Source organism: Enhydra lutris, unplaced genomic scaffold, assembly GCF_002288905.1.
Source record: "Enhydra lutris kenyoni isolate GAN:26980312 unplaced genomic scaffold, ASM228890v2 scaffoldscaffold5, whole genome shotgun sequence".
Taxonomy (NCBI): domain Eukaryota; kingdom Metazoa; phylum Chordata; class Mammalia; order Carnivora; family Mustelidae; genus Enhydra; species Enhydra lutris.
In genome coordinates this window covers 36829244-36854035 of record NW_019154089.1, presented here as the reverse complement: position 1 = coordinate 36854035, position 24792 = coordinate 36829244, and the positions used below count along the sequence as shown (strand labels likewise).

The 24792-nt window shown below is 56.8% G+C and overlaps 1 protein-coding gene across 4 annotated transcripts in view; it reads right to left on the bottom strand.

The window, feature by feature from the left end:
• Positions 1-16533, bottom strand: part of LOC111140848 (platelet derived growth factor receptor beta) — a 36775-nt gene extending 20242 nt beyond the window's left edge. The window contains exons 1-2 of one of the 4 annotated variants that reach the window (XM_022493065.1): positions 16093-16533; positions 495-540 (exon numbers count right to left, since the gene is read on the bottom strand). In XM_022493065.1, the coding sequence (XP_022348773.1) occupies positions 495-540; positions 16093-16122 (76 nt within the window). In that variant the 5' untranslated portion in view covers positions 16123-16533. Of the gene's footprint in view, positions 1-494; positions 547-16092 lie in introns of those variants that run through there. The other 3 variants (XM_022493064.1, XM_022493067.1, XM_022493066.1) reach the window with 3 other exon arrangements.
• Positions 16534-24792: the final 8259 nt, after the last annotated feature.

Genomic DNA, 24792 nt, shown 5'->3' with positions numbered 1-24792 from the left:
TCAGCCAGCCAGCCAGCCAGCCGTCCTCGGTAGGCTGTCGGCTGGTCCCTGCTGGCCGGTGACCGTTCACTGCCTGGTCGGCCACCCAGCCCCCAGAGCACCGACAGCATAGAATAGGCAGTAGTGAGGGAAGGGTGAGCTCGCAGAAGCCCAGCCAGGACTTGGGACCTCATAGCTAGTGGGGGATCCAGGCATGGGAGGGGAGCCCCAGACCGGAAGCAGACCAGCCAGGCTGGTACCCCAGAGTACTGAGAAAAGGTAGGACACGGGGGTGACTGAGCTGAGTGAACTGTAGAAGGAGGCCTCCACTGAGCACCACAGGAAAGGCAGGAAATCGAGGCTCACGAGCACAGCAGTGTCCCTGGGCTCCCAGGCCCCGGTGCTAGCTTACCAGCCTTGGCCAGCTCCAGGGTTCTGCTCAGTGCCTCCTGGGGGCCCCCTACCCCTTTGACAACAGGAGCTGGCATGACACTTGGAAGCCACAGTGTACCTACCTTTGAGGACAGGAGCTGGCCTGGTGCTCAGAAGCTGCATGGTGTCCTGCAGAGTTAAATATAGGGGTCAGGGCTGAGTGGGCACAGTCATTGCGAAATTGGACTTAGCACCTGGGTCCTGCAGAGGAAACCCCAGCCCAGACCACCAAGCCTCCACGTCTATGGGGCTGAAGTCGAAACCCACCCATGTCCCATGATCAAGAGGACACTCGCCCGAGTCCCCACCCCCTGCATGGGGCTGGGCCTCAGGGCGAATGGACCAAACTTCAGCTCTGCCACTACCTCTCCAGTAGCCTTGGCTGAACCCAGGCCTCTCTGGGCCTTAGTTTCTCTTTATGTGCAGTGGAAGTGGGGGACTCGGGCTGGATGGTGTCCAGGGGCCCGCCAGCTCTAACAGCCAGTCAGCTGGGTGACAGTTCCAATACCAAGCTCTTATCTGCCAGGACAAATATTTGGGGAAGCGTGATGAAAGGCCTGGGGGAGCAGGAGGGGGAAAGCCAGAACCCAGAGAACTCCCACAGGCTCCAAAAGCACAACAGGAAGTGGAGGCGGCTGTGGGAAGGGAAGTGGGGGAGTCAGGACTGCGGAATGTGGGGGGGGCACCCCCATGCCTGGGCCCCCTTTACTCAGCCCCAAGCTGCACAGGGAGGCCTAGGGGAGAGGGGCCAGGGGCTGAGCCCAGGGGCAGCCCCACGGCGCGGAAAGGCTTCAGAGGTCCTTGGAGACTACTGAATCCAAGCTCCCCCACCTTCACCCCTAGGGTCCAGACAGGGAAACCAAGGCTCCAGATGGGAAAGAAGTTCACACAGGATGACCCAGCAGAGCTTGTCCAGGAGGGAGACAAAGAGATCTGGAATGATAGAGGCAGAAAGAGACAGACACAGAGACCAAGAAGGAGGACGCACATGGTAAAGGAGGCAGCCAGAGACAGAAGAAGGACCACAGAGAGACAGATCGACTCAGGTGGGTTTCTGCTCCATCCCTGCCCTTAGCAGCCCCATCTGCGGATTCCAGACAACCACCAATAGCCAAGCTGGCAAGGGTCTGCCTGCAGCATCGATAAGAAGGTGACCAGAAGTAGACAGGGGTCACAGAGCAAGAAACGTGGGAAGGGACCACGTGACCAGGCACAGGGCGCCTCCCAGGCTGTGGGTCTGCTGACTTCCCTGAGTGGCTGCGGGCCAGGCCTGGCTCCTCAGGCCACGCCCAGATGGCCCTTTACTTCCCAGTCTAGGGCTGGGCTCCAGGTCTGAGCCCCATGGGGGCTGCCTCCTGTGCTATCGCTCTCTCTGTGTCCTCAGTTGCCAGCTCTCAAAATGGGATGACGGGGAGTGGGCCACTTATGGGGGCAGCATTTACCCCTACTGCCCAGCCCCCCAGGAAGCTCTCTGAGCAACTCTGCTTTGCCCTTCCTCCTCCTCCCCATCCCTTCGACCAGCCTGCCTGAGGGTCTCCTCATTCCTCCCCATTCCTCTCTCTTGACTCTTCCAGAGACAAAGCCCAGCCCTCCCACAGCACCCCCACTCCCGTCCCTCCTGCTCCAACCTCTCCAGCTGGATGCCAGTCTTCCACCAGCAAGAGGGAGCAGTGCAGAGACAGAGCCAGCAGCCCCCACAGAGGCCCATGTGCCCCTCACTGGGTGCCCCTCTTGCTCCCCCCTTCCCGCCTGAGATCCCAGCCAAAGAAAATCATTAGCAGCCCAGGCTGGGGGAGGGGGTCATCTCAGCCTCCCTGCCGCTCCCTCCCAGCCTCCCTGGCTGGCCACACTGTTTATTATTCTAAAGGAGGAATTTGGTCGGCTGGCCTGGAGATGGGAGGTCACTGCGACCAGGGCTGGCCTGGCTCTGGAAGGCTGGGCCTTGCAGGCTGGGCCCCCAACTCCCTTGACCCTGGCTCCTCTCCTGCTGGGCATGGGGCCGGGGGCAGCTCAGAGTTTCTGAGACTCTGAGCCAGGAGGGGCCCTCCTGAACAGGCAGCGGCCCAGAGAGGGACAGAACTGTGGCCTAATCACACAGCAAAAAGGCAGAATCAGGCTAGGGAGAGGATAGTCTGGGCAGAAGCGCTCAGGGCCAGTGTAGATGTGCCAGGGATCTTGGACTGACTTCTCACTCTAGGAAATGAATATTTTGGCACCAGTCACAAGGGATCTCAGACTCACCGTGAGACTCAGCAAGTCTCCCGCCTTCTCTGGGACTCAGTTTCCCCCCCATGAATACAGGGAGAAGTTTGGAGGGGGCAACTCAAAGAGCTACCCTTGTTCTAAAACTGTGCTTTTGACTTGCTAGAGAGAAGGTTCTGGTCACTGTTATTCTTGCTGGGGTGGTTTAGGGAGGTGAGGCCGATGAGAAAGAGGGGGCTACGTTACCGAGGCTGGAGTCACGTCAATCCACAACCCATCTCATTCCACAGGTTGAATTTCCCTGACCATTTGGTCACAGACATGCTGTGTGGACTTTGACAAATTGTTTCCCTCTCTGGGCCTCACTTTTCCCATATCTACAATTAGGAGTTAGGCGGCCTTTCAGGGGACTTTGAGACAAATAAACAGGTGATCTGGAAACCCAGGAGGTGGCAAAAGAAAAGGTAGTGTGGACAACAGAAGGACTGGGAAGAACAAGAGTACAGTTTGGGGGCCCTAGGCTCAACCTCCCAGGCCCATCTTAGATGACTCCCTGATACCCCCAGTTATTTACCCAATGCCTTATGGACCTCTGTGCTTCTCAGAGGCTGCTGTAGTGCCAGCCAACCCCACAGAGGACCAAGCAGCTAAATCTGAGGTTGTGGGCTTGCCTGTGACAACCCCCCCTTCTTCAGGCGGAGGGCTGCGCTCCAGGGAGGAGTCACCTGGGACAAGACGGATGTCACAGTCAGGATGCAGGCACCCTCCTACCTGCCATACTCTCCTACCTGGGGAGGCCCCTGAAGCAGAGAGAGAGCGGGGACCCTCAGGGATCCCCTCTTTGCCCATGAGGAGCGTGCTGAGGGCCAGGAAGACCTCATGATTCCTCTTACTGGTGGGGGCAGAGGTCCAAAGATGGAGTCATTGTCCCGCTCCTCCCAGTGAATTAGAAGGACCTGTTTGGGGGAGCAGAATGTGGACCCCAAATCTGGGGAGCAGGCATGCTTGGGGAATCATTCTGAGCCCAGACTTATGTCTTTCCAGCTCCTGTGAATCTTTCCCACCACCTTAATCTAAATAAATCCAGTCCTCTGGGCCACATCCGCCAGCAGTAGCTTCCCTCCCTCGGGGTCCCGAGACTCCCACGACACAGGGAGGCCAGGGAGGAGGGCTCCCTGGCTGCCGGCGGTGGGGGAGGCTTGCACACGGCCAGCATGCTCTCACACGCCCCAGAGCCCCACCCACGCACTCACTCACACGCTGCTTGGAAACACACCCGTGTGCACCAGGCCACGTGTGTGCCCAACCCTCAACGCAGGCACTGCACATGTGCGTGCCCACACAAATCCCACGTGCACACAGCTCCCCGGCGCCCGGCACACATGGCCGCACACGCGCTCTCGGCGTGGACTGCTGCCTGTGCGCTCTCCCACACACCCATGGGCGGGGCGCACTCGTGCCACAGATCACATGTGCACCCGGCCCCAGCCAAGCTGCACACGTGCAGGGGGGCCTGTGTGCACGCAGGCCTCAACACACCGGAGCACACAGCCACAACACCCAATACAAGCCAGTGCTCACCAGCCAACTCTGTGGGCTACATCCAAGGGTCACTCCTGTTTTGGATGGGGAAACCAAGGCAGTGAACCGGTAGGGAACTTGCCTAGGAATGCAGAGCAGAGACAGAACCTCTGTCTGCAGAGTGTTCTCTGCCAGCCCGTGCCACCACCGCCTTCTGTGTTTGGGCTGGGGACAGGGTGGGACTGGTTTAGCGGAGAGGTGACGGGACCTGGTGATAGAGGCTGGAGGGGCTGGAGTGAGAGGTAGTTTGCACGAGCCCCCACTCCTGGTTCTGACTCGGAACACTGAGGAGGGGCAGGAGTGTGTGTGTGTGTGTTGGGGATGCAGTGTCACTTCCTGGGATGAGAATGAGGCAAGGGCCAGGACTGAGAGCTGCCATCAATCTGCTTCAGGGTTTGGAGGGGCTGTAGGTTCCCGAGTGGACGGAGGGACCCTCTGTCTGGAGGCAGGGAATGGGCAGAAATAGCAGGGAGGTGGGGATGGGAGGCAGCCCTGCTGCAAGGAGGAGGGGGGTGTTGGGGCGGGCAATCTCAGGCCAGGGATGCTCAGAATAAACAAGATGCCAGAGGGAGGAGGAGGCCTAGCCGTGGAGTCACGGGGTTAGAGTCACAGAATATCAGAGCTTCACGGCCCTCAGGGATCATCTCTCCAAACCAACCCTCTTCCTGTGCCCATTGTACAGGTGGGCAAACTGAGGCTTAGAGAAAAACAGGGACAGGTGTCAGTGTTTTGCCCTAGGCAAGCCAGGCTCAGGTAGGTGGCTGATGGGGCGCTAGAACTCACCCGACTGGGCAGCCCTGGCTCCAGGCCCAGCTCCGATGTAAGGCTGGTAGCTCAAGACCCAGGGTTCAGGCTACCTTCATGGCCCACTCTGTGGGCAGTCACTCTTCCTGTCCTGTCCTCAGAGAAGGTGGCTAAGTTCCAAGCAGAAGTGGGGACACTGCTGGCAGCCTCGTCCTCTCTTCTGTACACCCCTCTCCACTCTGCATCCCCGGGGACAAACCGGGACAGATTCCTGGCTGACGGGAATAAGCCCCAGCTCTGTCACCCACCTATCGTGCCGTCGTGCCCCTCGCTGAGCCTTGGACTTCCCATCTGTACACAGGGTGCACTTCCAGGGCTGCCTGTGGCTCTCAGGGCCTCGCTTGCTAGGGGAAGGCAGCTGTGCAGAGCTGGAATGCTGGGGTGGGGGTGGGGACCCGGGGAGGCGCCCTGGCCTGGATGTCATGACTCAGCTCAGAGAAGGCAGCCCGCCTGAGGCCTAGGAGTGTGTGGGGGCAAGAGGCATCTGGAGCCAGGGATGGAGTCCTCCCTCCAGCAGCTGCAAGAGCACATGAGTGAGGGCCGCACCAGCTGGACCTGGCAGAGGGCGGCCCGGGGGGCCTTTCTTCAAGGGGGCTGAGATGTAGGTGTGCTCTGGCAGCATGGGTGGGGGACCTTCATCCCGGGAGCCAAGGAAGACTGCAGAGTCCACTGGGTAGGGAGATAGTCGGGGTAGAAGCCTGGGAAGGGGCTGAGGCTGGGGAGCTCCCACCTGCCACCCTCAATCCTAAGCCCCCCTCCTATCTGTGGGTGAGGGCTCAGCACTCCACCTCTACACAGTGAATTTCCCCACGAGCCAGAGGAGCACCTCAGGGCCGGAGAGAGAGCAACCTGGCCCAAATCACACAGTGATGTAGCTCGACATCCAGGCCTCACTCTGCCATGTGGCTCCAGACCTAGAGGAATTTCTGGTTTCTGGGTACCTATGAGATCCCCCAAACAAAGCAGCAGAAATCAGCTACGTTGGGGCCTGACCTGGGCTTCAGACGTTCTGGAAGTCCACGTGGGTAGAATAACAGTGCCCGTTCCATGGGCTGGAATTCCGGTCCCTCTACCCCTGCTCCCTCCAGCGCAAGCTTGGTCACCTCTGGCTGTCCCATGGCACCGCCCCTCTTCTGTCTCACCAGCTTCAGGCTGAACCCTCCGACCTGTTCTCACACCGAAACCAGGGGAGCCTTTCTGAAATACCTGTCTAACCACCTTCTTCCCTGGCATGTCCGTGGCTCCCCACTGCCCCCAGGACTGGGCTGGCTTCTTAACTCGGCCTCTAAGAAACTAGGCACCCCGGCCCTGCCGACAGCTTGTCATGACTGAGGAAGGGAGGTCGCTGCCCTCCCGGCTCCCTGGGGCCCAAGTGAGGCCCCCACACTCTCGTCACTCACTGTGTGCTCCTCTCCCCAGGAGGCCTCCCCAGGGACACAATGGAAAGAAATGACCTATTTTCTGGAAGTTCAAAATAAAACGAAACATCTGTCTGGATCCAAGCTAGGCTGATAAAGAACGGACTGATTCCCCCCAAGCCTGATCACCCCCTCCTGCCACACATCCCCTCCCCCGCCAGGGTGTGTGCACGTGGGGGTGGGGGATAACGCAGGCCCGGGGACTTGGAACAGCTCGTGGGAAAGCACTCAGTGTGTGCTTCACGGCCACTGGGGGCCCAGGGGAGGGGGCCTTGGTCCCCACACAGGCTGGGAGCCGTCCTCAGAAAGAGGTCAGTGAGGGAGGGAGGCCTGCCGTGTGCTCCTGTCCCCCGCCCCCAGCCTCCCGAGCAAACGCTTCCTGCCTTCTCTGGTGCCTTGCTGGCCTCCCTGCTGGTCCCCCCACGGCTGCCCACCCCACCCCCAGGGCTCTGCGCAGGCCCCGTGGATCCCCGGACCAGAGTCCTTTGGATCCCATCTGGACCCCCCGGAGCCCCTGTGAGATGGAACAAGGAGCTAGCCGGCCTTGAAAACAACAGGGATAACAATAGGTCTCTCTGAATTCTTTTGGGCCTCCCAGTACCTGGGCTGATGTCAGCGGAACAACCCATGACCTCTGGGTGGGGGCCCCCTTTCACAGATGAGGAAAGCAAGGCACAGAGGGGTTAAACCATTTGCCCTTGGGCACGGGGCTTGCCAGTGGTGGAACTGGTGCTCAGTGCTGGGCCGACTGACCCCCAAGCACCCTGGCTCCACACCCACATCACAGCCTCCCTGAGGCAGGAGGTAAAGATGACAAAGCCATGCCTGGCACCCAGCACAGGCTCCGTCCACGAGCCACACCCGTCTTGTTCTTTCCGCTCTGCTTCCAGACCTTGCCTGTTGGTCCAGGCCCTCCTTGTAACGGGGTAAGCCTGAAGCCGAAGAACAAGGCAGGAGTCATACCACCTCTCACAGAGCCCTACGGCCCTGGGGCTAGAAGGGGCTCCAGACACTCGGCCCCACATGCCTCCCTCTTCCTCTCTGCCAACCAAGGGGTTGTCCCGTCCACAATGGCACACCTCCCATGGTCAGGGTCTCACCCCCTCATCCGTAAACGCAGACCATCCTTGGACGGCTCGGGACCCTCAGAGGTCAGGTTACTCAGAAATGTTCATTACATTGGGGATCTTGTTTTGTCCTCACAACAGTCCCGTGACAATCGTTATTTTCCTTTCATGAGGAGGAAACTGAGTCTCAGAGAGGTCTGGTAACTTGCCCAAGGTGATACATTCAGTAAGCCATGAAGCTGGGGTGCAAATTCAGGCTCGTCAGACTTCAAACCTGTCTTCTTAACCATTACGATGGGCGGCCCTGTCTCCCGCCCAGAAACAGGTCTGTCTATAGGGAAACAGGACTACACGAGGTTACCCTAATGGGGTCCGTACAGAATCCAGGCTCCCAAGGACTGAAGGATCCTCCAGTCTGAGTCCTTAGCCTTCCCTTGCTGCAGTGCCGAGTGAGCACGGGGCGTGCCCCAGCTCACCCAGCAATTTGAAAGTCAAGCTAGGGATAGAGCTCAGATCCTTCTAGCAACTTCCCTGCAGAGCCTGAGGGTCAGCTCATGGGTGGGGAGAGGAGTCCTTGCTGAGGACAGCCTGGGTCTGGTAGAGGCCGTGTCCCAGCAGTAACTGGCCTGCCCCGAGGCCCCTTCTGAGGGCCTCTGAGCTGGAGCACCCCGGCAGTCAGGTTAGGTGTGTGGCCGGCTCTGCCACAGGCCCAGGCCCGCTGTGCTTGGGGTCCAGGCCTGCCCCTGCGGGGGCCCCAGCACCTCGGCAGCTGCAGAGTTCTGGGCCTCCACCATCCCTCGCCGCCCTCCCTGCACTGCCTCCCCTGCCCTCCCCCGGCCCCCCTGAGCCTCATCTCCGGCCGGTGCCATGGCAACGGAGAGCCCAGATCCTGGCAGCCAAAGGAGCCCCTGAGAGGGGTCCCAAGCTGAGGCTGGGGAGGGGGGTGCAGCAGACGCAGACAAGCAAACCTTCTGTTCCCCGGGCTGCTGCCAGCTCGGGATCAGCCCCGGGCCGGGGTGGGGGCCGCAAATAGAATGGGTTCTCAGAGCCAAGTGGGCAGGGGGCAGGCAGGCCTCAGGCCGTTTGTCCTGACCCACCAGCACATGGCCTGCCCCCACCAGCCTCGAGCCCAAGCCCACAGGCGGGCGGAGCGAGTGCTCACGAGAAACCCTGCCATTAATTGGAGCCAACGTGGAGCATTGAGATTCCCCTCAGAGCCCTTGGGGCGGCAGAGCCAGAGGGGAGAAAACGCCCACATTTTGCTTCCCTCTCCCTTTCTCAGCGTCTGTCTCTCATCCCTCCCTCTCCAGTCCTGCACCCCGACTCTCCCACAGATAGTTACTCCGCTTCTCTGTGCCTCAGCGTTCCCATCTGGAAGTCGGGGTTCGTCACTGAGCTGGGGAGGCCACTGAATGAGTTCATACAAGTAAAATGCTTAGAACAGGGCCTGGCACACAGCCCTGTGCCAAGTCAGGGGCCTCGTTCTTCCTGCACTCACGGGAGAATAAGTCACTTACTCACTCACCCGGCCAGTGAGTGCACAGCTCAGACCCCCTGGCCGGGCCCGTCAGCGAAGGGATGCCTGTGATAAATGAGATGGGAAAGGCCCTTCCAGAAGGACTTCTTAGGAAGGGTAGCTGCCAGTTATTGGTACGGCTGGCAGCCTCGGCGGGCGGGGGGTGTCCCCTAGCATAGCCGGGAATTTAAAGGCCCACCCGGGACCAGAACCCAGGCCTCAATCCCAGGTCTGCCAACCACCCTTCCTGTACCTTTGCCTTAGTTCCTTCACTTGATTCCCCACAAATGAAGAAAGACACCTAAAATTTTTTCAGATGCTCCCAAATTCCTAATACAGAGTTAGGCTTATAGTAGATGCTTAATAGATGCTTACACACCATAAGGGATCACACAGCCTTGTAGGGGTCGGCCCTTCTGGTCTTCAGGCATGTCCTCTAATGGCTTGGGGTTCACTAGGCTGGAGAGCTGACATGGGCAGGCGATGGTGACTCTTTCCCTCCAGGGTGGTGATGGGATGGGCTAGGTTGGAGGGCAAAAGGGGACCCTGAAGCCAGTAAGCCGTGCCTGGTACCACCCAGGGCACCAAAAGCACATGGGAGCCCAGCCAGGTCAGGTGCAGTAGTCCCGCTCTGAAGCCACTTAATCCAGGTCCAAGTTAAGTGCCAGTTCTCCTCCCTCATAACGGTGTGACCTCTCTGACTTTAACTTCCCCGAGTTCTAATTTCCAGGAAAGCGACACAAGAGGCTTCCTTTTCCAGACTTCCTTTTCCATTGCTTTGAGGGGCAGCAATGATGATGAAAAGCACCTGTCACAAAACAGGTGCTCAGTAAATGGCAAGTGTCCCGAATATGGGATTCTTTTAGTGGGGGAGGGGGAGTCCTCCACCTTGGCCTCCAGGATTTAGCCAGTTTCTTTGGTGGATGATGCCAGGGAAGGGTATCCCACAGTGGCCCTGTGTGGGAAATGGGAGATCTCAGGGCATCTGGGAGAACAGCAAGGGGAAGGCTCTGACATCAGAAATCAGGGGTCTTTAGCAAAGAGGTAGGGAAGGGCTCATGTCTGACACCAGGAAGAAAGGCAGAGGTCACTCTGGGAAAGGCCTGGGGTCCTGGGTGAGGATTCAGGCTTTGTTCCGGAGGCACCAGGACATTAATAGTGGGGTAGGGGGTGGCTGGCTGCTGGCTGGGCAGTGGTAACAGGCCAGCTCCAAGCACTGAGGGAGGAGGGAGCTCCCCATCCTCAAACGGGAGCGACAGGGGCAGGTTAGCATCTGTGGGAGGGTGTGACAGCAAGGCCAGTTTTGGATATGAAACCATCTGAAACCCCGCCTGAGGCACCGGGCAGAACCAGCTATGTAATTTGTGGAGCCAAGTGCAAAACGGACACGTGGGACCCCCGTTCCAAAATTATTAAGAATTGCAGGGGTGCCTGGGTAGCTCAGCGGGTTAAGCCTCTGCCTTTGGCTCAGGTCATGATCTCGGGGTCCTGGGATCAAGCCCCGCATCGGGCTCTCTGCTCAGCAGGGAGTCTGCTTCCCTCTCTCTCTCTGCCTGCCTCTTTGCCTACTTGTGATTTCTGTCGGTCAAATAAATAAATAAAATCTTAAAAAAAAAAAAAAAAGAATTGCAAACGTGGGGGTGCCTGGGTGGCTCAGTGGGTTAAAGCCTCTGCCTTCGGCTCAGGTCATGATCTCAGGGTCCTGGGATTGAGCCCCACATGGGGCTCTCTGCTTAGCAGGGAGCCTGTTTCCTCCTCTCTCTCTCTGCCTGCTTGTGATCTCTGTCTGTCAAATAAATAAAAGAATCTAAAAAAAAAAAAAAAGAATTGCAAGCGTGAGGGGCGCCTGGGTGCCTCAGTGGGTTAAGCCTCTGCCTCAGCTCAGGTCATAATCTCAGGGTCCTGGGATTGAGCCCCGCATCGGACTCTCAGCTCAGCAGGGAGCCTGCTTACCCCCCACCCTGCCTGCCTCTCTGCCTACTTGTGATCTCCGTCAAATAAAAAAAAAAAAAACTTAAAAAAAAAAAAAAAAAAGGAAAAAAAAGAAAGAAAGAAAGAAAAGAATTGTAAGTGTGGAGCATCACCCCTGCTCCCTGGACTAAAAGGAAGGCCAACTGTCCAGCAGCCAGCAGCATGTCTATTCGTCTCTCCCATGCATTATTTATCCATTCCGCAGATAGGTCGCAGAGTGAGAACTGATAAGGGTGCAAATACAGGTTGAGGGGTGGGGTAGCCCACCATCTACTGTGTCAGAGCGAGCCTTTCCCTTCAAGTCCCATGCCCTAAGCTACGGCTGTGATAGGTTCCTAAAGCTGAGCCTCGCCCTATGGACTGACCCTGGAATCCCCCTATGCCTAAATGAGGCTCAGTTTCAAGCGAGGAGACCCTGACCCACCAGCTGGTTTGACTTCTGGGAAGGAAGGCTATTAAGGGCGGCAATGAGGATTTGAAACAGCCACAGAAGCCTGGCAGGGGCTAAGGGCAAAGCGGGATGGAACATCAGGGGTCACTGAGTGGCACCCTAGGTCTCCCCTTTTCTTATATAAAAGGAAATTTTGGCCAGAATTGAGAATTGACGTGGGGAGAGCTCTGGGTCCACAAAACTTTACTCATAGAAATGGCATTTCCTCTTTAGCCCAAACTCTGCCTTGTGACCTCAGCCAGGGAGAACTGAGGCTGAGGGAGTCCCCAGATGGCAGAGGTGGATGGACAGCACGTACTTGGCTGGGTCCCGGGCTCAGTGCTACCGCTGACCGTCCATACGACTGGACCTCTCTTCCGGACCAGCCCTTCTCTGGACCTCAGCTTCCCACCCGTACAACAAGGAAGTCAAACCAGGTGACTCCAGGAGTCTTTTCCATCTCTGACCTTCAGGAACTGACTCTCTGACCCTGCTGCCCCCACTTCCCAAGAGATGATCATTCCCATCACAGGGTGGAGAAGGTGGTACCTCTGGCAGATGGAAGGTTTCGGGCTCCTGAGACATCAAAGAGCTCTGAGCTGAAGAGAATAGAAGAAAGGGTACTAATAGCACAGCTAAAGCAATACACTTTGATCTGCAGCCTCCTGAACTAGGCTGGGGGCAGGGTGTCCCAGAAAGCATCTAGGAAGGGGGTGGTCCCTGGGGTGAGGGTCTGGGGGTTCAGAAAGCCATTGGCTCTGAGTCTGAAGTCTTGGGAGGGTCTTAAGGTGGCTCTTAAACTAGAAGCCACAAGTGTGTAAATTCCACACCCGCTCCCATCAGGACCCCGCCTCACTTCCCTCACTTCTGGACCCCACCATTCATCCATGCACCATTGAGCCAAAGCCCTTCTTCCTCTTGAAATCAAAGCACATGAGATTTGAAAAATCAGCATTGGAAAGGGCCTAAAGGCTCAGAGCATCCACCCATACACACCCCAACAGGCGCATCTTCTGACTTCCTCCCTCTGTACCCCAAGAAATGGGCACAGGGGCTCTGCAGGAACACACCCTTGGAGCTCCCCAAGAAACCGAGTACATTAACGAATGGGCTGTTGTAACTGCAGAAAGTTTCTCCTCTTTATAGCAGGTTACAGTTTTCCATTAGTGAACATCGATCCTGACCTCTTTCTGTAATGGGTAAAGAAAGAGTAAGAAAAAATCCTTTCACCGTGAAGTTAAAGATACAGGATGCCTGTATACCCAACAGGCTGTGTGGCTGCCAATCTGGGTTGGCAGGGCTTGGAATCCTGGAATTGTTTTCGGCCCGGAAGGAGCTCAGAGATCATCTCATTCAACCTCCTGAGACTTACTGATGGAAAACTGAGGCCCAGCTTAGGACTGACTCAGCCACCGTCACACAGGATGGGTTCCAGGGTCTGAGGACCACCTCTGGAACTCTGAGGGGTCCCCACAGCTCAGGCCCATTGTCAGAGTTTATGCTGGTTCCCCAGGGTTGGCCCGCACCCCACCCAGCCTCTCTTGGGCTCTGGGGTCACAAACACCCAGACGAAAACCCCAGCTCTCCCACTTCCTAGCTGTGGGAACTTGGGCAACTGATTTAACCTCTCTGGGCATTTCCTCATCTGTTAAACAGAGAGAGTTTATATCTACTCCTGGAGGTTGCTGTGATGATTATGTTAGTTTGGCAAATATTTATGAAGCATTTTCTGAATGCTGGGCCTGTTCAAAGCCCCAAGGACCACAGCAGTGAACTTCACAGTAACGGGATGAGAGGCACTACGAAAGCACTCAGGGATTGCTGGTCCCTGTTATCTCACCCTGCCCCCACTGCTCCCCAGCATAGGGGCTATGAACTCTGCCTCCTGGGAGGCCCCCAGGAAGGCCTATGGAAAACAATGGAGGAAGATCTCCTTGCATTCCGAGGAGGGCGAGGGCCCACTGTCTGCAGGATTCTGAAGTGTGCAAGGACATAAGGTGGGCACAGAGGGCATTTCAGGGCAGTCAAGGGACCCTCTCCTTCCTTCTTCCTTCCCCACCACACTCAGCAGCCCATCCTGAGCAAAACATGAAGCCCCCTCCTCTAGTCCAGAAGGCAGCTGGTCCCAGAGCCAGACCATGCCTGGAAGGTGGAAGTGGCCTTTACCATACCTATGGTGTCCAGGTCCCTCCCGTGGGCGTGGTCCTTTGTGTATCCCAGACTGATTCACTGCCAGGTCCCATGCAGGAGAAGGGAGAGCAGTGGCCCTCTCTCAGCCCATGACCATTAGGTCCAGCCCTGTGAGAGCCCAGCGAGAGCTGCTCAGCACCTTACCTATGTTCCACTCGCAGGGCTTACATGCCCCTGCTGCTCACAGAGGAGGGAACTGATGCCAAGAGTGACAGAGCGCTGGCCCGGGGTCACACAGCCAGCCAGGAGCCAACTAGGGATTAATGCACGGTCCCCTGATGCCCAAACCTAATGTGGTTTACCCATGGTGTCCACTGCCTTCCAGATGTAGATGCCGTCCAGATAAAGGACATGGGGACCCGAGGCTGGCCAAGCAATGGACTTGAGTTGAGCCAGGGCCAACGCCAGGTCTCCTGACTCTGAATCCATGGTGCTTTCTGCTGTCCCACATCTGTGGGCAATTACAAGTCTCAGCTCTTCTTCCCACATAGGAGGGAGGGCTGCCTGGTCACCAGTGAAGGGAAGGTGCTGGCCAGATGGTCTCCTTCCTCACTCAGGACCCGGCCAGACTCCAGGTAGACCTGGGAGCAGGTGGGGCCTGATGCTGAACTTCCTGCTGTGGAAGGTGCTGGAGCCAGGAGCAGCCTCTGTGGAAGGATGGAGATTCTCTCCCTTCTGACCTGGGCCTCCGTGGGTAGCAAGGGGTTAAGTCTTTGGTTTCAAGCAGACCTGGGCCTAAGGACCAACTCTAACTGTGTGATACTGGAAAAGTCGGGTAGCCTCTCTGGGCCTTGGTTTTTCCTTTTCTGCCAAACAGGGTAACAACCGTATGGATTCCCAAGAGCTGCTCCGGGGGTTACAAGGAGCATGGGGTCCCGGGCTCTGCACCTGGCACAGGGCAAGTGCTCTATGACAGTGAGCAACACGGCCCTCCATCCCCGAGCATTGTGGACCCAGAGCCTCTTGCTCAGAGGCAGGGGAGGCCTGCCCGACTTCAGATATCTGGCTATAGGCCTTTGTGCACTCTGAGATTGCAGAGACAGGCCGGGACGCTCCTCCCTATTTGACATAGTAAAATGCCATCTGGAGGAACAACGTGATGTTCTGAAAGGGCACCTGAGGGAACCGAGGGGCCTGGTTCTGGTCTCACATTTGGGAACAGAAAGTCTTCAGTGAGCCCCCTCCTGCCTTTGATCAGCACATTTGCCCCCTGCCCATGCTGGGGACAGAACACAAGATGGGGGAACCTGGGGCCCAAATGATCTCTGATGTGCACACAGGAAGAGAAGGCCAACCAACCAGGCAAAGGGCATGGCTTGAAGAACCTGAAAGGCTGCCTGGAGGAGGTAAAGTCGGGAAGGTCCATGAAGGAAAATGGAGGTGATGAGGACAGGCGTTCTCATGGGCAGGATTGTTCATACTCTTCCTGGGAACCCTAGGATCTGACTGGCAGGAACACAAGCCCCAAGTTTGGAGAAACAGGGCAGGGAGCTTATTATCTCCCTGAGCTCTGCCACTTACTAGCACTGTGATAGTTTTGTAGCTGCCTTGAACCTCACACGCAAAACTGGCATAAAATCCGTGCCCACCTCGGAGCTGCTGGTGAGTTACGTGAGATCAGGCCCATAAAGCTCTCCAAGGGGTCCTGGCATGCAGTAGGTGCCAATCAATGGCAGCGACTATTAGGAGTTGGGGCTTTCTACACAGGAGAATCAAAGACGGGATCGTGATCAGATTCATGTTGTAGGACGGAGTCAAAGCAGCGTCCAGAAGGAGGGAGGCAACAAGGCGGCCCAACCAGCTGCCTGGGTCCAGAAGGAAGGACCCAATAACCGACTCCCCCTTCTTCACAGAGGGGCCCCCCACATCTGACAGCCAGGCCCAGGCCCCCAGCCCCAAGGCCCCAGCTTCGTGACTGCTTGGCTAGGCCTGCCACGGCCCCCTTGTCTTCATGCTTTCCCAGCCACTGGGGGTTTAGAAGGACATCTTAGGAATCTGGAAAATCTGCAAATCCATTTAAATCCCCAGAGGTTGCCTGGCGGCCGACTGGCCTAGGGCCAGACAGATTCTTAAGGACAAGGCTTGGGCCCAGAGACAGGGCCATGGTTCCGAGGTCCCCTATCCCCGGCTAGATCCCCTTTCCACGGACCCCGCTTGCCGCCTCCCAACTCCCCTCTCAAGCTTCTTCCAGCTCTCCCAGCCCCCTCAGGCTGTGCTGTGTTTTGGAGGCCCTCAGTCTGCACCCAGAAACTTCTGAGGTTCCTTTGATGAAAGCAGGGGGCAGCAGGGCTCTGGAGACAGGGGCCACCCACCCCAGACACAGCCTGAGCAGGAGAGGAGAAAGCTGGCTCCCTCAGCCCTGACGTCGCCCACAGCCTCCCGGCCTCCTCCCATCTGGTTTTGTTAAAAATATTTTCCATTTTTTGACCTACCCAAGAAGGCACAGACTGGATCAAGGGGACAGGGCAAGGGACTGGGGATCCCCCTTCTCCCAGCACTTACCTTGCTGCTAATGCCTTCAGGTGTGGGCATAGTCCTGAGCTGTGGGCTGTCACCCCCTCCAGGAAGTCCTCCTCACTGACCTCTCATTAACAGAAAGACTTTGCTGGACCCCAAATGGGGCAGTGGCTGGGCAGGAGAGCAGGGAGGACAGCTGTAGTCTCCAGGAGCCTCGGGAGAATGGAGGGAGTGAGGGGCTGCAGGGGTGAGGAGTGGCCTCACTCCCAAAGCATCCTTCTGGAGGAGCAGGGCTGCCAGGAGAGGCCGCCCTGGGTCTGGCCGGCTGGGCTGCGCTGCCCGGCACAGGCTGCTGCCCCGCGCCGCTGGTCAGAGGGGCTGCTTCTCTCCTTGCTGTCCTCCTCCTCTCTTGTTCCAACTTGTTCACAGAGGGATCCTGGGTTCCAGACGGGATGGGAAGGGACTGCGGGCGCTGGCAGCCCCACGAGCTCACACCACTGTGGGCTTCCTTGCCCCCCCCCCACTTTGGGGGAAAGGCTGCAGGGCTGCTGCTGATTGGCTCCGCTGGGAGAAGGGGGGCGAGGGGGCGGGGAAGGAGGACGCGTGTGTCTGTTTTCAATTTCAGTTTCTTCCCCCCTCTCTTTCTTTTCCCCCAAGTTTCTTGTTTTTCTTCCTTTTTTCCCCTCTGCTTGCTCCCTCCGTCGCCTGCTCTCTCAGGATGTGAGGGGATGTTTAGAAACTCTGCAGCCCACGCCAACCGCTGAGTCACTTTTATTAAAAAGTGGCCTGGCCTCACCTCCCTGATGCCTTGCCGTGGCACCTGGGGCCGGCTCCCTTCTCGGTGCCTGTGTCCCCATGTATAAATGCAGCTCTCATAACCTATATAATTGATTCAGTCAACATCCATTTATTGAACAAGCACGTTGAGCACCTACTATGTGACACATGTTGGGAACATGGTAGTGAGTAAGACACAGTCCCTGACTCCAGGCCTGCCTGGGCTCGTGAGAGACACAACGAGGCACAGACAGGTCCCCAAAGAAGGACAGGGAGGCTGAGAGTTCCTTTAACTGATGCTTTTTGATTATCAGTCACTTTTCAGAAGAAGAAACCCAAGGCGGGGATGCATTGGCACAGAGAGGGAAGGAGACCTGCTCCATGTCACCGGTGTGCTTCAGATTTCCAAACATATTCCTTCCTGTCCTCTCACAGGCCCTGGAGCATCAGGAAAGGATTATTTCCCCATTTCATAGACAATGAAACAGAAGCCGAGAGGCATGAATGGAGCTTCCCAAGCTCACACAGCAAGGGCAGAACTAGCATGGAATCGGGCCTCCTGAGTTCCATGATGGAGCAGACACAGGTGATCTGACCCCACATTGCAGTGCAGACTGGGGCTCCTGTCCCACCTTCTTCCTGGGGACCCTGTCCCTGCCTCTCGCCCAGTCCCCCAACACAGATTTTTGAGGACCGGATGTTCCATTGCCAGCCTCTTGCCATTCCTTCCCCCTAGGGTCTGCTGAGGCCCCTCCAAAACCTGGTTGGACCTCTTGTCCCACCCAATTAGTCCACCTTATTTCCTCAGACCAGAAGACATCTCTGGTCATAGACTCCTGGCACTTAGATGCCCAAGGGCATCATTTTAAAAGGGTTTAGAGAGTTGAGGCAAATCACCCTTTGCCCTGACACTGTATACATGGGGAAACTGAGTCCCAGAGAGGGAAAGAAAGGTGTCCCAGGTCACACAGGTAGAGCCTGACTCTGCTCAGGGTTCCTTCTGTCCTACCTGGTGCACCTCTATCTACCCCCTTCTTCTCCTGGGCCTCACCTTGGGCCCCAGTTCATGAGCAGGAGTGTTTGCCTGAGCTGGGATTTTATGCCGTCACAACAGCACATCCATCTTGAGGTCCCTTCTTGGTCTCATCTGAGTGGGGATTGAGAGGGGTCCCAGACCAGTGTGGTAGCAATGGGGTCATGGGGGGAGCAGGGGGACTCCAAAGACCACAGGGTCAAGCCTACGCTAATATTTCTTACGCTCGAAGACTGTATGAGTCTTTGCAACTCTTAGCATTTGCCTTGGCCATTCGCTTCCAAAGCCTTGACCCAACTGCTAGGACCAGAACAGCTCCAGGGGTGGTAGGGGGTGGGGGATCAAGGAGGCATTTCATACCCTAACTCCCAACCCCCAAACAAGTCTGGGAGCGAGGAGACCCAGCTATGGAGTTGCTGTGTAGCTTTAGATAGATATCTTCTCCTCTCTGAGCCTCAGTTTCCCATCTGTACCTAACAGGGTTGAACCCACAGTGCTGGGAGGCCCTTGGGATGCTCTGTTTACAAGTGGCTTAGAGTTGGGTTCTGGCTAGAGAGAGGAGGCTGGTGGGCCCCAGGGCAAGGGGACAGCTGGGGGCCAGAGATGCAGCACAGAGGGGAGGGGGTGGCTGGTGGCGGCTCCCCCGGGAAGCTGGCGGCGGCCGGTTTCCGGCCAGCCCAGCCGTCCGGCTGGCCCATCTGGAATCACTTAGCCCCTACCACCATTAACCCTTGGCAGGCACCAGGGCTGCTAAGCCTCCTCTCAGCTGAGATGGGGCTGGGGGATGCAGAGCCCCATGGAACACCACAGGGCACACACCAAGAGCTGGACAGATGACTCAGGGGGTCATGATGGAAAGGGCAGAGTCCAGAGCCAGAAACAGAGCTGGATTCAAATCCCGGCTTCTGCAAGGCCAAGCTGCATGACCTTGGGCAAGTCACTGAGACTTCCAAGCCTCAATTTCATCCTCTGGTAAATGGAGCTGATTTGAGGGATGATTTGAAAGACTACTGCAATTTGTACCACACTTAAAGGACTCAGTACAGTATCTGGAGGTATTACCGAAATACGGAGTTCCCCTCATTCCAGCTGCAGCTCATTGCTGTGTGCCCCTGAGCTGAGCTCTTCCTTCTCTGGGCTTCGGTTTCCTCTGTACACAGAGGGCAGTGCGGTACCGTCAAGCTAGGGGGTGGGGAATCCACACGGCCCCCAGCCCCACCGTGGACAGGGCAGGCACTGCCAAGATGCAGGGAGCCTGGTCCAGCCTGCTGATTTGGAAAAGCTGGGCTCACAGTGGGTGAACAGAGCATCCTGCCTGAGGTGGAGCAAGTGGGGTCTATAGGGAGAAGGGAGCTCTGGGCCTTGGGGTTCAGCACCCCTCCTCCCCACTGCATAGAGGCAGATCAAGAGCCTGAGCCCTGACATTGGAAGTTCCAGCCCAGCTCCTCCACTTCCTAGCTGCATGGGCTGGACAAATGACACTACCTGAGCTCTAGGAGCCTCAGTGTTTTCAGCTGTAAAGTGGGGATGCATGTGTCTCCCTTGCAGAGTGGTTGAGAGGTCCGCATAAGTGACACACCTGGTGTTTTATGCAAGGACTGGAGCAGAGCAAGGGGGCCCCACCGAAGGTGACAATGCTCAGGCGCCTCCAGGAGCCACTGTCACAGAAGTCCACCATCCGGGCTTCAGGGGGGCCCATCCAAATGCTCATCTTACAGCCCAGATGATGGCAGCTCGCGCTGGAGAGTGACTGAGCAAGGCTTCGTCATGTTCCCATCCCAGGACAGGAACGGCTCTTCCCTGAAGGAGGGAATCAGGCTGAACTGAACCCCCACCCCCCAGACCCCCACCCACGCTTGTCAGAGCCGGAAGCCACAGCTCTCAGTGGGGCAGGGGGAGGGGGGCCCGGAAAGGGCTCCTGAGTGGGAGAATTCCCAGTAGGCCAGCTCAGCTCTCACTCAGGCAGGGCCAGCAGCCACCACATCTGGCTCTCCCACGCTCCCAGCACTGCCCCCCTCCCAGGCTCCCCAGGCCTGGGGCAAGGAAGCAACACACATGTTCCAGGCATCAGCACCGTCATCTTGGATATCTGGGCAGGAAGAGTCCTAAGAGCGTGCCCATAGGACAGGCGTGGAAACTGAGGCCCAGAGAGTGGAGAAGACTTGCCCAAAGTTAGCAGAGAGAGAGAGATCCTGGGATGCAAGGATCCTGACATCTAGCCCAGTGTCCTTCCACCCTGCATACTCTGAGCAGGTGTTACCTTGTGCCTACAGCTAGGGAGGCAGAACAGGTACACAGTGGAAATTGCCCCTTCCCGTCCTGGACACTCAGCATGGTAGCTGTCCGGTTGCACAGACAAACCAAGGGGGGCGGACTTTGGGCCACATTCCTGCCCTAGATTTCTAGGACTGCTCTTACTAGGCCAAACTATAGCCACCAAAGTCTTCCAAGGTCCCAGGAGATAGGGCTTTGAGGCCCTGCCTGCCTTGGCCTCTCTCAGCCTCCCGCTGACCTCAGGCTCAGTACCCTAGAAATCAAGGGTGTGCTCTGGTACCCAGATGGCTCAAGGATCCTCAAAACAGTGGGGCCATCAGAGGCCACCTATCTCCCCCACACTGGATACGCTGGGTCCCAGAGAAGGCTCAAACCTGCATGAAGGCACACAGTAAGTCTGGAATGGGGTCTCTGACTCACAGGCCATGCTGTCCCTCTTGCCACTTATCCACGCAATGGAAATTAATTGAGCACCTACTGTGTGCCCCACCCTCATGGAGCTCACGAACACCAAAGGAAAGCACAAATTAATAATATCAAATTGTGTTTAGTGTGAAGAGATGAAGAATAATGGTAGGGCAGTTGGGGGCTCTTGTTTAGGTCGATTAAGGCCTCTCTGAGGAAGAAATATATCAACTGAGACCTGAGGTTAAGAGGCCACACACAGCACGAAGGTGGGAACGGTGTTCTAGGCAGAGGGAACAGCATATGCAAAAACTTGGAAGCCAAAAGGAGCTTGGTGTGTTTGAGCAGAAGGAAAAGAATGGTGAGGTGCAGAAAGGAGACATTCGGGGTTATAGGCTGGAGAGGAAGCCAAGGGGCCAGGTCTCAGGGCCTTGTGGCCCCAAGAGGAGCCTGGCTTTATCCTGAAGGTCAGGAAGGCCCATGCCTGATCTTAAACAGTGACAGATAAGACCAAGTCTCTGTGGTGCACTCCGGAGGACGGGCTAACACGAGTGAGGTGGGGGACTAGCATGGAGGCTATCGTGGTCGACCTTGGACTGACTGCCCTCCCCACAGCACTAGGTCCTTCTGAGAGGCTGCAGGAGTGCCCTGGCCAGGGAGTTGGGACTTCTGGGCCCCAGTCCTTGCTAGACCACTGACTCATGCAGTGACATTCCTTTCCTTCCCTGGCTCTGCTGTGTCTCCTCTGAACAATGGGTCAGACACAGTGCTTCTTCGGCACTTTGCCCCTATGCCTTTGATTCTAGCATCCCTTCTGAAGTGGCTGTGTACTGGGGGACTGCCTCCCTCCTCCACAGGGAGCAGGAGAACTCACAAGTCTGTCCAGGGGTCACGACTGACAGCAGCCCGCGAGCCTTCTGGCAATACCCTGCAGTCCCAGCAGGTGGCGCCCCAGCCTCTGGAGGGTGAGAGGAAAGGTGATGGAGGGGTCCAGAAGGAAAGGACACCTCCGCAGGAGCCCCAGCACCCACCTGTAAGCCTCACGTCTGCCCCCTGGAGGTGGGAAGGGCAGGAATTACCAGCCCCTCTTCCAGCTCAGAAAGCACTCAGCCAGGGAGAGTTCCTGGCCCAAGGTCAGAGTGAGTCAAAGCCCTTGGGCTGGGATCTGGGTAGGCTGAAAGTTAGCCCACCATCTTCTCTTAAGCAAACCATTTCCAGCAGAAAGCTCAGCCCAGGATCCTTCCTCTTCCAGGGCCATAAACCTGTTTAAAAACCAAGTATCTCCAAGATCTTTATGAGACCGTGCCTCTGCTCTCCACCCCAGGAGGCCATGGTCAGGCCCGAGGAGAGAGGGGCCACCACGGAGCCAGAGGGAAGGAGGGTCCAATTAACAGCCTCTCCTGGAGATAAAGGGCGGTCAGAGGAAGAGGGAGGCTGTGACATGGACGGAAGCTTCTCCATACACACAGTCCCAGTACCATGCTGGACCACTGTCCGACACAACCGGTCCCCAGTGGGGATACGGGGACACTGAGACCCAGGCGGGAAAGTCACATAGCAAGTCTGAGGCTAAGGTGAAGCAGACCAGCCATCCCCGATGCCCAGCCCAGGACTTTTGGACAAAGTTACAGTGTCCTCGGGAGGGGGGAGCGGGGGTGTCGTATCAGGGCTGTCTTGGGTCTCTGGTTGCCGGGGGGCATCCATCTAAAGGTGAGGCTAAGGGGAGAGCTGAGGCTTTTGCATGAGCCAGAGAAGGAAGAGGAAGCAGATATTTGTATAAGCAAAATCCCAGGTTTAGGAGAGAGACACACACACGGGTGCACTATCTTCCCAGGCTGGCTTGGCTGGAGAAGAAAGAAAAACTTCCAGCCAGGCCACTCTCCTGCTCTGTGGCCTCAGGTGGGTGACTTCACTTCTCTGAGCTCCAGCTGCTTCATCGGCAAGATGGGGATAGTAGGACCCTAGCTCACCCTATGGGAAAGAATACACTCAAATGGCTTGGCCCTGCTCCTGGCACTTAGTGAACGTGCTCTCTCTCTCTCTCTCTCTCTCTCTCTCCCTCAGTAGTAGTGCTATCGTCATCACTGTCGCTCGGGTACGAGGCGGACGGCCAAACCCTGCATTTTCAGAGAGGTGGGATGAAGGGGCACTGAGCCGGCAGTCAGAAGACTGAGGTTTTCCATGACAGCACTGTCCTGCTGTGGGACTTGGCAAAAATCCCTTCTCCCTTAGGCTTCTAGGCCTCAGTTACCCTATCTGTAAAATGAGTAAGTTGGCTCTCCAAGTGTCTTCCATGATCGGGATGCTGTGAAGTCTCCTGTCCCTGCTCTCCTACCCTAGGTGGACCAGAGGTGGGTTTGGAAGCTTGGCAGGGCTGGGTTGAGGACCCCTTGGGCACTCTGGTTAGGTAGCAAGAAAGGCCGTTGGCATCAGGAGACCTAGCTTCTGTACCCAGCACTGTCCCTCTGTGACCTTGCCTAGATCCCCGGACCTCTCTGTGCTTCCTCATCCAGCAATGAGGCCAGTTTGCCTCACCCTCCCCAACAGCAGGACGCAAGAAAGAGCAGGCCCAGGGCAGGGTGGAAATAAAGGTTTACCCCAGCACGTGTCTGTGGAGTGGGAGGCCTGTCCCAGCCCCTATCCTGGGGGAGGACAACACTGAGGGGATTAGGGAGAAGCTGGCATGGCTCCCCCAGGCCCTCCCCCATCTCCCAGCCACCACCCAATCCTGGGCACCATCTTCTATCATTCCTGGACCCGTCCACAGCTTCTCCGCTGCTCTAGAGCTCCCCGCCTGTCCTCTGGCTCATTCTCCACACGCCAGCCTCCACCATCTTTCAGCTCCCATCTCCACCACTCAAAGCCCTCAAGAAAGCCTTCCCACACCTCTCATCAGGCCTTTTCCCGGGCCTTGCTCTGCCCTCATCAGACTCATCTCCTGCCTCCCATCACTGCGCTCCAGGTCCGGTTCTACAGACCATGTGTCCCCTTGGGCCTCAGCACCTCTGTTCACACTGTCGCTCTGCCCGAAATGCCCTTCCCTGTTCCACGGGACCCTGACTCCTATGTCACTTCCTCTTGCAAGACTTCCATGTCTCCTGCCTTTGGGTCAAATGTCCCCATTCTTGGGACCCTTACCAAGATGTGATTTTACCTTTGTTTGTGATTATTTGATTCATGCATGCTTTCCCCCTGCCCCGCCCCCCCACTGTGAAAACCCCAAGGGCCAGGCCTTACCCACTATCCAACACAATGTCAACACAAAGGAGGAGTGTTAATACATATGCCTCAAATGAATGAACACGCAAACAAAAGAATTCCTATACCTATTTGCAAACTTTGTGCTTTTAGAGGGCACCTAAAAAGCACCAATCTCCCCCCCCCCCCCCCCCCGATAGGCATGCTTTCTGTAGCATTCCTGACCAGAGCCCTCCAGCAGTCACTTGCATACTTCCTGTGACAATCAGATCACTCTCTATTTCCTGACAACCTATTCATGCTGGATGGCCTTTTAGGGAGCACTTTATTATGGAGGGGTTGAAATCTATGTCTGTGCCTACAGCTTTCTCTCTCAGGTCCCAGGTGTGCCCTGCAGCCCTCCCTAAACTCAGTCCTTCAGTCCAGATTTTCTCTTCCTTGTCTGAGCAATTTGTCAACTCAGAGAGAGAACCCAGTCCTCCTGGGCCTCTTCTCCCTTCTCTGAGAACTTCCAATTTTTTATTGACCCCTCAAAAAGGTCAGTCCTGTGTGGAGCCCTCACTCCAGATGATTTCTGAGGAAATCTCACCAACATGTTCCCTTCTTAACCTGGGAAAGGGAGACTTTCCTGCAGAGGCAGCCCCGTGCACCTCCATGTGAGTGACAACCCAGGCAGCAGCCCCTCCCCCACCCCAGCCAGCCTTCATTTTCCTGCATAAACTTGGGCATGGTCCATTTCCTTTCTGGGCCTCAGTGCTTCCACCTGTACAATGGAAAAAGTTCCTCTGAGCCGGAAGGGGAGCCCTGTCTTTACTGCCCCCTCTTCTGTTAGAGTACCATACCATCAGAACCCCAGAAGTGCAAGAAACTGGCCAGGGCCAGCTTCCTGGGGTGGGGGGGGGTGTCACCTCTACAGTCACACAGGGCCCGGCATTTAGAAGGGCCCCTTGCATGGTTGAATTCTCTCCTGTCACCATCTTGAATTTCTTAATAATTTTTGAACAGGGGACCTCACACTGTCATTTTGCACTGGACCCTGTAAATTGTATCCAGATCCT